The following is a 13,034-nucleotide window of genomic DNA, read 5'->3' as shown; positions in this document are numbered from 1 at the left end:
AAAAATGAACTTTGGAGTAGCTAAATAAATAAACGAAACAAAGCAGAAGGAATTTTATTATCCAATACAAGGAAAGGTATATTCAGGTTTTCTTTGAAACCAGTGTCTGTTTGCATGCTTTCAAAAGATTCAGGAAAGACCCCATGGTCGAACCTCTGAAAGTGAAGGGAGTGTCCCAAAAAGAGTTAGTGATGGATTTCTTAACCACTTAGCAGACCCTATTAAGATCTATTTAGAACGTTAATCCAGTCAACCCCAAATTTGTCTGACTATGAAAAAGGCTCCTTCAACCTGGCACTGTGTAAATATGTCAGATCAGAATTCCCTTCATATATATATATATATATATATATATATATATATATATATATATATATATATATATATATATATATATATATATATATATATATATATATATATATATATATATATATATATATATATATATATATATATATATATATATATATATATATATATATATATATATATATATATATATATATATATATATATATATATATATATATATATATATATATGCATGTTAGGGGAGCTGTCGTATGACATGTCTGTAAGGTGCCAAATAGGCAAAAGATGTTCTAGAACAGTGGTTCTTAAACTGGAGGTAATTACCCCCAAGGAGGAGGAGCGGAGGCTCAGTTTAGTAGGAGGTGAGTTCTGCTCCAGCGGTTCGAGTCCTAGCACTGCGTGGCAGGGATGAGCTCCTGTCACTCACCTCCGCTTCTGTCCCCCTAACAGTTTGAAAGCATGTTCTATGCAAGTAGATAGAGAGATACCCCTTCGGTGGGGAGACGAGCTAGTGCTCTGTGAAGGCAATCAGATTCCTGGTAGCTCTGAACCTTCCCACTTGCAGGGCCTGTTTGTGAGGCAGTTCCGGGAAGGGAGGGGGCCTTGGGTGATGCTGCAGAAAGAGCCACTCTTTCTGTCTGGGACGAAGACAGCTCGCCCTCCTGTGGCACACCTTGGAAATGCGCAAGCGTGTCCTATAACAGGGCCGATATCTTGGCAAGCCAAACCACTACACTAGCATTGTGGGTCTCCTGGCTAATGTAACAGTGCCATACAATAATAATAATAATAATAATAATAATAATAATAATAATAATAATAATAATAATAATAATAATTGATAATTGATAATTGATAATTGATAATGATAATGATATAATTACCCCTTCAAGGAGAATATCTGGACGTATTCTGAGGGCAGTGGAACATTTTGTACTTGCTTGTTTGTGAACTGAAGACCCAGTTTGGGGACTGCTCTTGTGGAGATATTTGTGTAAAATAACGGAGTCTGATTTTTTGTGGGGATAATAGCATTCAAGATAAGGAAAAGGAGTAATTGGATCAAACAGTTTAAGAATCATTGTTCCAGAGGATCCTATACAAACCAGAACAGATAGTCCTCAACTTAACTGCAGTTTGTTTAGTGACCATTCCAAATTACAACGGCACTGAAAAAAGTGACTTACGACCGTTTTTCACACTTTGGATCATTGCAGCATCCCCATATGTCAAAATTCGGATTTTGGCAACTGGCTCCTGTTTTATGACCGTTGCAATATCCTGTGGCGGGGGGGGTCACGTGATCCCCTTCGGTGCCCTTCTGACAAGTCAATGGGGACGCGAGATTCACTTAATAGTCATGTTACCAACTTAACAACTGCGGCGATTCACTTAACAACTGGAGCAAGAAAGGTCGTAAAATGGGGTAAAACTCACTGAACAAATGTCTCACTTAGCAACAGAAATGTTGGCCTCAATTGTGGTCGTAAGCCGAGGACTACCTGTATGGTTTTATTTTAAGTCTCTTAATTTCAAGAACCTCGAGATTTTCTGCAACTGAGGAAAATGCCCGCATGGCAATGCTTCTCCATGGTGACAGGTCTTCTGGAACTCCTGTACACAAATATGTCTTCTTTCTATCGGCTCTTGTAGAAAGCGTATTCCTTTTTTAAAATCTGTATGACTGGGAAACGCCAGGAGTCACCGGAATCAGGAAGTCTAAAAACGCTTGCAAGTAAATAAATGAACAACGGACCAGTGCAAAAGGTCATACAAAGTTCTGCTCAACTTTCAGAATGCCGAAATTTCCTCTTACTCCACTACCCCGTTGTCTCTTGTCTCTAACTCTGGCTTCTGCTACACTGCCTCACCTTGCTCCTTTATTGGTGTGGGTCGAAGGTTTTCTGTTACATTCTAACAAGCGGTAGATATTTTGATTCTTCAGAACGAGAAATGTTGAAAGAAAGAAAAAAAACAGGGTTCTTCTCCTTGTTGCTATAACTCTAGGTTTACTAATATTACACCTCTTGGAGGGATCTTGGGGCTACCTGGGGCTATTTGCAGTGGTTAAGGAGTTGGTTTCTTTGCTTTAATCTTTGAAACGTCCTCTTCATATCTGTGGGAAAGGCTCATGAAGAATTTGAACAGCCAGCCCAGCTTGATGGTGGAGAAGATCTCGCTGCTAAGGACCAGCTGTTGGCAGAGGTATTCGTCCCCTTTTGTGCTAAACATGCAAACTGACTTGCATTTATAGCAAATGCGAGGGATTTTGCACTGGTTCCCAACTAACCTCTTTGCTGATGGGTCTACCTGTGGCCTCATGTCGATACGTACAGTCCTCGACTTAGAAAAGTTCATTTAGTGACTGTTCAGATTTACAACGGCACTGAAAAAAGTGACCTATGACCCTTTTTCACACAACCTCTGAAGCGTCCCCACGGTCATGCGATCAAACCTCAGACGTTTGGCAACTGACTCGTACTTGTGACGGTTGCATCTGTCCCCGGGTCAGGCGATCGATCCCCTCTTGCGACCTTCCAACAAGCAAAGTCAATGGGGGAAGGCGGATTGACTTAGCAGCCGTGTTACCAACTTAGCAAATGCAGCGATTCACTTAACAGTTGTGGCAAGATAGGTTGTAAAATGGGGGAAAAAATTCACTTAGCAACTGTCTCGCTTAGCAAGAGAAATTTTGGGGCTGAATTGACCTAAGTCGAGGACTACCTGTAATTTAACAGATGCTGTCATTTTATATAGAGATAAATGCCAGCAAGAGAGGGTGACCGAGTAGGAGAATGTCCTTAAGAACTGAGCAAGGCCGTATGTTCTGTACACCAGGGGTCCCCAACCCCCAGTCCTTGGACCGGTACCAGGCCGCAGCATGCCAGCAACCAGTCCGCACAAACAAGTAAAGCCCCATCTGTGGGATACAGGCAGCACACAAAACCACACACACTCCAGCCCGTGGAAAAACCTCTCTCCACAGAACCAGTCCCTGGTGCCCAAAAGGCTGGGGACCTCTGGTTTAGGAGTCTCCTGCTTAAACAGGGGCTTGGACTAGAACAAGAGTCCCCAACCTCTGATCAGTGGACCGGTACCAGGCCGCAGCATGCCAGCAACCAGTCCGCACAAAGAAGCAAAGCACCATCCATGGGATGCAGGCAGCACACAAAAACCACATCCCCCCCTCCGGCCCGTGGGAAAACCTCTCTCCCCGGAACCGGTCCCTGGTGCCCAAAAGGTTGGGGACCTCTGCTGTACACTAAATGCTTTACAGCAAACATGGATTTTTGCAGCTTGAATAAGCATGCCACTTAACACAAGTTACACATGCTGTGAAAGGAAATGTCCCACCTGTGAGCAACAGGCCTTGTTGGCTCTCCGAATTCCAATTTTGTGGCTCTTGGGAGCTCTGTTGGCCGAATGCCTGGTTTCCTTTCACTGAATTGCCTTCCTCCCGTCTCCTTACTGATTTAGCAAGAAGGAAGATTTTCAAGCTTTCTCTTCAGGAGACAGAACAAAGGGAGTAGCATGTCATCAGATGTATGAGCCTGGCTCTAGATCAGACATGTGAAACTCGCGAGGTCACCTGACGTCACGCAACGTATCAGAGCCTTTTCGCCATTGCCGGCAACGGGGTGGGCGCGGCTTCTGGATGACGCGTCCGGCCCGCGGGCTGGCAGTTTGACACCCCTGCTCTAGATTTTCAACTGTATCAAAATAAGGACTACTCCACGCAAGAAATGTAGATTTTGACCTTACGTTGAATTTGATGGGATCACAGGGATTGTGTTCCCATTTCTGTCTCTTAGTACTTCCACCAGTTCATTTAGTCACTATTCCCAGTTAAAATGGCAATGAAAAAAAGTGACGTAGGACTGTTTTTCACGCTTAAAACCATTGTAGCAATTTTGATCAGGTGATCAAAATTCAGACACTTGGCAACTGACTCATATTTACGACGTGTTGCAGTGTCCCGGGTTCATGTGATCACTTGGTAACCTTCTGGCAATCAAAGTCAGTGGTGAAGCCAGATTCATTTAACTTTACTAATTTAACAACTGCAGTGATTCACTTAACAACTGTGGCAAGGAAGGTCATAAAATGGGGCAAAACTCTAACAAATGTCTCACATAGCAACAGAAATGTTGGGCTCATTTATGGCCAGTCAAGGACTACCTGTCTTATCTGGGCTTGTCTTTAAACTGAGACCGTATTCAACTTACCTTCAGAGTTTAGCCATATCTGTCTTAGCAGCATCCTTGCTTCAAGGATGTAGCCTGCCGCGATTGGATTTTGGGGAAATAAATGTTATGAAGCTGATGTACATTTTGTACCTATAGATCAGGGGTCGGCAACCTCGGCTCTTTTATGACTCGTGGACTTCAACTCCCAGAATTCCTGAGCCAGCTATGCTGGCTCAGGAATTCTGGGAGTTGAAGTCCACGAGTCATAAAAGAGCCGAGGTTGCCGACCCCTGCTATAGATCATCCTCAACGTAGGACTGGTCTCTTAGCGGCCAACCCGAGGGGACTTGCTACCTGGTTTCAAAGTTCTGATGGACACACACACACACACACACACACACACACACACACGGCTGTATTTAGGCTGCTCGCCATCTGGCCTACATTTAGGGCTGTTTCCCGTGTTCCGCAGTCACACGACAACATTTTTGCCAGAAACAACCCACAGCGAGCAATTGGTTTGCACAACAGTTGGGTCATTAACAACTTCTGCAAAAAAAGATTGTAAAATTGGGTCAATGAGATCAGTGGCCTGTTTTATGACCATCACGACTCACAACCATAAGGGGCAGGCTCCATTAGGATTGTAAGTTGAGGACTATCCATCACTAAACATACCATTGTGTGCCATCAGCTCCTAGAGTACTTTCAAAATGACAATTTGATAATGGGGAGTTTTGTCAAATGATTATACACCCAGTGCCGTGCCTGTTTGCTCAAAACCTAAGTCCCATGCTGTTCATTCCCAAAGATGAATGGGCAGAAGGCAGAACTGTAAACATACAATTTCTCATCATAGTGAGCAGGAAAAAAACCAATGATTGTAAAGTGGCAGTTCTCATTTCAGTGCAGCTGTGTCATAAGGCTTCCATTATAAAGCACATTATGATTAGGATGCATTTAAATAACACATTCTGAACCTCTGCTAAGCTGCATTATTTTTCCCTTCCAGAGTCAAAATGCTGAGGTCGATTCACTGCAACCCACAAACGAAACCTTTAACATTTCTGTCACCGGAGGTAATATATATATATTTATATATAATTTACATAGCATCATGTAGTTAAAATGTTCTACATTTGATTATAGGATTGTGGTGGTGGTGATGACCGTTGTCTTTCTTGGTTTGTTCTCCTTAATACAGACATTGATGGTTTGATCACTCAGGCTTTGCTGACGGGGAACTTTGAAAGCGCTGTTGACCTTTGCCTGCATGACAATCGCATGGCTGATGCCATCATTCTTGCCATAGCTGGTGGCCAGGAGCTGTTATCCAAGACGCAGAAGAAATACTTTGCAAAAACAAGAGGAAAAATTACCAGGGTGGGTGGACTTTTTTCAGTTGGAAGCAATAACAAAACTTACATATGGCAAATCTGTTGATTATCTCCCTTCTCCCCCAAAAGTCAGGCAATCCAGAAAACATACCTTAGTAGGTATGTAGAAATAGTCCTCAACTTACAACCATTCGTTTACTGACTGTTCAAAGTTACAACTGTACTAAAACAAAGTGACTTATAACCATTTTTCACACTTACGACCGTTGCAGCATGGCCCCAGGGTCATGTGATCAACATTCGGATGCTTGTCAACTGGCTCACATTTATGACAGTTGCAGTGTCCCGGGGTCACCTGATTCCCCATTTGCGACCTTGTGACAAGTCGATGGGGAAACCAGATTCACTTAACAACCGTGTGACTGAACAACTGCGGTGATTCACTTAACAAATGGGGTAAGAAAGGTCATAAAATGGGGCAGAACTGGCTTAACAAATGTTTCACTTAGCAACAGAAATTTTGGGCTCAATTATGGTCATAGGTTGAGGACTACCTGTATGACCAACAGTGAAACCAACTCAGTGCACCACATGAACATAATGACATACGATGTGAGCTGAGTTCTATAGAAGCTTTCCATATGCACTGCTGGGACTCAGTTGCCTGCAAAGGGAAGCTAGTGGAGGTCGAATTCTGGAGGCTGCAGTCCCCACCTCTCTAGAGATAATCTGATTGGGGAAGGGTCTTTTATGTGTTCTGGTCCTCGTTGCCCAGTAAGATATACTCCACATTGGGAAAGGGCATTTTGAAGGTACTATTGACGTTTGTGTGTGTTTTCCCCCCGTTCCAGCTCATCACTGCTGTTGTAACCAAGAACTGGAAGGAGATTGTCCAGGCGTGCGATTTGCAAAACTGGAAAGAGGCCTTGGCAGCTGTGTTGACTTACGCTAGCCCGGATGAATTTGCAGTTCTTTGTGGTAAGCCAGATGGACACACACAGAGAGACAGAGAGACAGAAACACATACAGAGAGAGAGAGAGAGAGAGAGACAGAGAGAGAGAGAGAGACAGAGAGAGAGAGAGAGACAGAGAGAGAGAGAGAGACAGAGAGAGAGAGATGCATGTGTAAAGGTAAAGGTTCCCCCGCACATGCATGCTAGTCGTTTCCGACTCTAGGGGCCGGTGCTCATCTCTGTTTCAAAGCCGAAGAGCCAGCGCTTGTCCGAGGACGTCTCCGTGGTCATGTGGCCGGCATGACTAGACGCCAAAGGCGCACGGAACGCTGTTACCTTCCCACCCTAGCACTCGGGATTCGACCTGCCAAACTGCCGACCTTCTGATTGACAAGCTCAGCGTCCTAACCCACTGAGCCACCGCGTCCCTATGCATGTGTACATACATATAAATAATGTTTTTTGGTCCAGGGAAGCAATAACTGGGCACATCTCCTTTACTAAATAATTTATGTAACTCGGACACTCAGGTTTCCTGCCTGAAGGTAAAAATAGCGCTCCCTTTTTTGTAGGTCTCATATTCTAAACCTTCCTGGTTACTAATGGCCTTTAATTTGTCTCTTGACAAGGTGCATTGATCATGATTAAAATCAGGTAATTAATATTTGAAAACATGGGCAGGATATCCAGACTCTGAGAGGAAATTATAACATTATTAAGCTGTTAAAAAATTCTTCAGAATGCAGCAACAGGGAGCCAAACCCCCCCCCCCGCCCATTTCCCATTCCCCTCCCCCCCACTGTAAAAGGTGTGACTTTTTTAGCGACTTGAGGAGAAAGACTTGATCAGCTTTACTTTTGGGATTGGTGCCCACTAGCACAACTTGGAATATAGATATAGTTCCCATATTTAACTTGAAAAGTAACTGTATGGTAAATGTAGTCCTCACCTTACAACCACAATTGAGCCCAAAATTTATGTTGCTAAGCGAGACATTTGTTAAGTGAGATTTGCCCCATTTTATGACCTTTCTTGCCACAGTTGTTAAGTGAATCACTGCACCTATATATTTGAGGGAACACCTGCTGCCAGCATCAAGTTCCCTTCGTCCAGTGCGCTCGCAGAGGGAGGGTCTTCTCAGGGTGCCGCCGGTAAAAGATTGCTGGCGGATAACACCCAGGGAGAGGGCCTTTTCTGTGGGTGCGCCTGCCCTCTGGAACCAGCTGCCCGTGGAGCTCAGGACTGCCCCTGACCTACGCTCATTCCGCCGGGACCTGAAGACTTGGCTCTTTGAGCTCTCTGACCCAGGCTGAGAATTTTAACTGGGGTTTTATTTTCAGGGATAATTTAATCTTTTAGTTCTCTTTTAACTTTGTATTTTATATTGATATGATTTTAAAATGCCCTGTAAACCGCCCTGAGTCCTTCGGGAAAGGGCAGTATATAAATTAATAAAATCTAAATCTAAACCTGTTAAATTAGTAACAACGGTTGTTAAGTGAGTCTGGCTTCCCCATTGACTTTGCTTGTCAGAAGGGCACAAAAGGGGACCACATGACCCCGGGACACTGCGACCGTCATAAATATGAATCAGTTGTCAAGCATCCGAATGTAAATCGTGTGACCATGAGGATGCTTCAAAAGTCATCAGTGTGAAAAATGGTCATAAGTCACTTTTTCCAGTGCTGTTGTAACTTCAAATGTCCCTAGGTGAACTGTTGTAAGTCGAGGACTACCTGAAGTTCTCGACTTTTTGTCACAATTGGGACCAGAATTTACGTTCCCAAGCAAGCCAGTTATTGCATTCGATTATATCAGGGGTCTTCAAACTTGGCCCTTTTATGATTTGTGGACTTCAGCTCCCAGAATTCCTCAGCCAGCGTGCCCGGCTGAGGAATTCTGGTAGTTGAAGTCCACGTTATAAAAGGGCCAAGTTTGAAGACCGCTGGATAATGTAATCATTTTTAACCCGGTTGTTAAAGGAATCACTGCAGTTGTTAAGTCTGCATCACATGGACATTAAGCAAATTCGGCTTCCCCAACCGATTTTGTTTGTTGGAAGCCGGCTGGGAAAGTCACGAATGGTGATCACATGACCTCAGGATGCTGCTTCCATTGTAAATGCATGCGGGTTGCCCAGCAACCCTGTCTCGATCATGTCACAGTGGGGATGCTGTCATGGTCACAATTGCAAGGACTGCCTGTAAGTTACATATAGTGCCATTGTAATTTTGGGCAGTTGCTAAACCGATGGGTGTAGGTTGAGGATTACCTGTAATTCAGAAGTCCTATTTAATACTTGTAGACAGAATTGCAACATCTTATGGACTTTCTCTTTTACTACTCCTCTGTACCCGTCCCAAATGATATCATGAGGATTTAGCTCATTGTGTATCAGCGTGCCTGCTTCCTTTCCTTCTTACATGCAGATTCTCGCCTCAATTTCCTGCTGGATTTACTGCAGCATGCAGATTGGGCAACCCTCGTAAGATTTCTTTCCAACTCTCCAGAGCTGTTGTCACCTTAGAATTGGAAAGAGATTGTCCAGTTGCACAATTTGCAAAACTGGAAAGCAACCTTAGCTCCTGGGCTTACTTACGCTAGGTCCGACAATGTTGGTAACTCTTTTGTGGCTAAAATTTCATTAACTTCTCATTCCAGTGTCTTCTTTCAGATTACCAGAAAGTGCTTCTCTCCCTCTCTCTCTCTCTCTCTCTCTCTCTCTCTCTCTCTCTCTCTCTCTCTCTCTCTCTCTCTCTCTCTCTCCCCCCCCCCTTCTCTCCTCTCCTCCATTTTGCATGTTCAGTCTGTCTTCTGTTTGATGGTATCAGCTATGCCATCTTATGCCAAATAACGTTCAGAGCAGCCCTGCATGGCTTCTATAAAGGGAAAAGGCCAAATTGATAAATTAAACAAAATTGTGGGCTGCAAAGGAATATCTGGCACATCAATTAGTTCTGTGGGGGCTAGCAGAGCAGTGACAACACTGGAGCTGACAGAGGCATTCAACAGCGCATCTTTTTGTGTGTGGGCTGTGTGTGTAAATTTGTTGACTTTCTAAGAAGTATTTGGAAGCTGCATACATGCAGGGCTTTAGTGGATATTTGTTGCAAAAAACCCCCACTTCCCCCAGTGGTCTTTGTGCTCCTTTCTCCCCCACCCAGTTTTAATCTTTTAATGATAAATTTTTAGAACAACTGATTATTTTTATTACTGTTTTACCTTTTTAATATTTGTAAGCTGCTCAGAGTCACCTCCGGATGAGATGAGAAGAAACATAAATCCAGTACATACATACATGCACATACGGCTCAGTGGGTTAGGATGCTGAGCTTGTCGATTAGAAGGTCGGCAGTATGGCGGGTCGAATCCCAAGTGCCGTGTAACAGAGTGAGCGCCTGTTACTCGTCCCAGCTTCTGCCAACCTAGCAGTTCGAAAGCACGTAAAAAAAATGCAAGTAGAAAAATAGGGACCACTACAGTGGGAAGGTAAAATGAGGACCCAGATTGTTGGGGGCAATAAGCTGACTTTGTAATAATGCCGCTTGGGGGGGGCCAAAGCCCTAATAAGCAGGCATATACATAGAATGAAGGCTATTGCTAAGTACATTGATTTGTGCTTAGAGTGTAAGCCGCCCTGAGTCTTCAGAGAAGGGCGGGATATAAATGGGATTAAAATAAAAATAAAAATAAATTCCATGCGCCTTTGGCGTCTAGTCATGTCGGCCACATGACCACTGAGACATCCTCGGACAAGCGCTGGCTCTTTGGCTTTGAAACGGAGATGAGCACCGGCCCCTAGAGTCAGAAACGACTAGCACACATGTGCGGGGGAACCTTTACCTTTACCTATACATACATGCATACATACAGCACCAGCAAAGACAGGGAAATGAGAGGGAAGGTGTACATGAGTTTCCAGCACTTTGTGATAATCTGAATAAATCTTTCTGTGGTTAAATTGGTTCCCATTTACATTTTGTTCATCTTCCTAACTAGATTTGTTGGGCTCAAGACTCGAAAACGAAGGGGACAGCGTTTTGCAAACGCAGGCTTGCCTGTGTTACATTTGTGCCGGAAATGTGGAGAAGTTAGTTGCTTGTTGGACTAAAGCCCAAGATGGAAACAATCCACTGTCTCTTCAGGTTAGGCCCTTTTATTTTCGATTCCCTTTTGGTCTCAAGTCTTTGGGAGATACACACTATAGTCTCCTTATAAAGCAGGGGTATCCAGCCGTGGCAATTTTAAGACTTGTGGACTTCAGAATTCCCCAGCCAGTAAGGTTGGCTGGGGCATTCTGGGAGTTGAAGTCCGTAGAGGGTTGAAGTTGCCAAGGCTGTTCGCCCCGATTTAAAGTCTCTAGCTTTGGGTAAGGAAGTCTCACAATTTCCATCCCCGTGACATACAGGTATTTCCACGGGAGAGAAAGCTGGGTGGTGGGCAGCCATTGCAGTTGGTCTGTTTCCTCACTTTGCTGTGTGGGTTGTTGCAGCTAAAGTACCACATAATGCAAAGATGGGCGACGCAGGGCTTCTGGTCCCCCCTTTGCCCAAGCTAAATTAAAAATAAAATGTTTTTTTTCTAAAATGACATAACTATTTTACAAGATTAGTAGTAAGGAAGCTGATTGGTCGTGAGAGATTACCTCCGTCAAATGAGCTTCAAGCATTTCTGGGTATTGAGCCAGGCCTAAGCTTACCGACTGACCCACAGCAGAGGGAATTCCAAACTGGTTATGAACCAGCTTTTGTTATATACAGTCAGTCAAGTCAGTCCAGTATTTGAGAGGTTACCACAAAGGGGAGGGGGCCAGCTTATTTTCCCAAGCACCAGAGGGCAGGACAAGAAACAATGGATGGAAACTAATTAAGGAGAGAAGCAACCTGGAATTCAGGAGAAACTTCCCAACAGTGAGGACTGTTAACCAGTGGAACAGCTTGCTTCCAGAAACTGTAGGAGCGACAGTGACTTGTCTGAAATGATTTAGGACCGTGGTGGTGAACCTATGGCACGTGTGCCACAGGTGGCACGCAGAGCTCTTTCTGTGGGCACGCGCGTCGTCGCCCCAGCCCTAGGCCTTCAGCTGGGTTTTGTAAAACATTTCAGCTGGGTTTTGTAAAACATTTCCGCTTTAGGCCTCCGCCACCGTGTGCAAAAAAAAAAAAAGTTCAGTCAATCAATCATTTTCAACTTCTTGCGGGGGGGGGGGAAAGACCTCGCAAAGTTGGAATTGATTGATTGAACATTTTAGTCCCACCCAGTCTGCTGTTACCACGGCAGCCACACCCAACCCGGGACCCGACGATACATAAGTGGGTTTTGGGTTGCGGTTTGGGCACTCGGTCTCTAAAAGGTTTGCCATCACTGGTTTAGGATCTCCTGCTTGAACAGGGGTTTGGACTAGAAGACCTCCAAGTTCCCTTCTGGCTCCATTCAGATTGAAGCTGGTTCTAGCTCAGAGTCAATCAGCCAGTCTGATTCAAGCTCGGTCTCCTCTACTTTGCTTTTCTCCTTCCATCTCACGCTTCCAGGATCTCATTGAAAAAGTGGTCATTCTGCGCAAAGCCGTCCAGCAGACCCAAGTGATGGATGCCAATGCTGTCGGAGCCCGTCTGGCTGAAAAGATGAGCCAATACGCCAACCTTTTGGCTTCACAAGGCAGCATCGCTGCGGCTTTAGCTTTTCTCCCAGCTAATACCAACCAGGTAAACGGACGTCACTCTGCCCATGTACGTTTTCTTCTTTTGCCTTTGGCAGGTAGCCCTCCACCTATATGACCACAATTGAGCCCAAAATTTCTCTTGCCAAGTGAGACAGTCAAGTGAATTTTGCCCCGTTTTGCGACCTTTCTTGCCACAGTTGTTAAGTGGGTCGCCACAGTTGTTCAGTTAACAACACGGTTGTTAAGTGAATCCAGCTTCCCCGCAGACTTTGCTTGTCGAAGGTCGCGAATGGGGATCACGTGACCCCCCAGGGACCCAGCAACCGTCATCAGCCAGTTGCCCGGTGTCTGGATCTTGATCACGTGACCGTTGGGATGCTGCAATAGTCATAAGTGTAAAAAAAAGGTTGTAAGTCACATTTCTCAGTACCGTTGTAACTTTGAACGGTGGCTAAATGAACTGTTGTAAGTCGAGGGCCACCTGTACTAGATTAGTGCAGAGAATTGGACGTTTCCTGAGAGAACAGAGGTTCATCAGTCGTCTCCAACTGGTTGCTGTGAGTCTGCTGCCTTGTTTCTG

General features: G+C 44.5%; 1 protein-coding gene across 5 annotated transcripts in view; it reads left to right on the top strand.

Moving 5' to 3' along the window:
* The window catches only part of SEC31A (SEC31 homolog A, COPII coat complex component), a 61,131-nt gene that overhangs the window by 23,577 nt on the left and 24,520 nt on the right, over window positions 1-13,034 (top strand). For all 5 annotated transcript variants that reach the window (XM_081332293.1, XM_081332292.1, XM_081332295.1 and 2 more), the window contains exons 14-19: window positions 2,443-2,520; window positions 5,515-5,581; window positions 5,707-5,885; window positions 6,691-6,817; window positions 10,792-10,937; window positions 12,324-12,497. In XM_081332293.1, the coding sequence (XP_081188419.1) occupies window positions 2,443-2,520; window positions 5,515-5,581; window positions 5,707-5,885; window positions 6,691-6,817; window positions 10,792-10,937; window positions 12,324-12,497 (771 nt within the window). The remainder of the gene's footprint in view (window positions 1-2,442; window positions 2,521-5,514; window positions 5,582-5,706; window positions 5,886-6,690; window positions 6,818-10,791; window positions 10,938-12,323; window positions 12,498-13,034) is intronic.

This window comes from Vipera berus, assembly GCF_964194415.1.
Source record: "Vipera berus genome assembly, chromosome: 7".
Taxonomy (NCBI): Eukaryota; Metazoa; Chordata; class Lepidosauria; order Squamata; family Viperidae; genus Vipera; species Vipera berus.
Note: the sequence above shows the minus strand (reverse complement) of the source record. Positions and strands in the feature narration are given on the sequence as shown.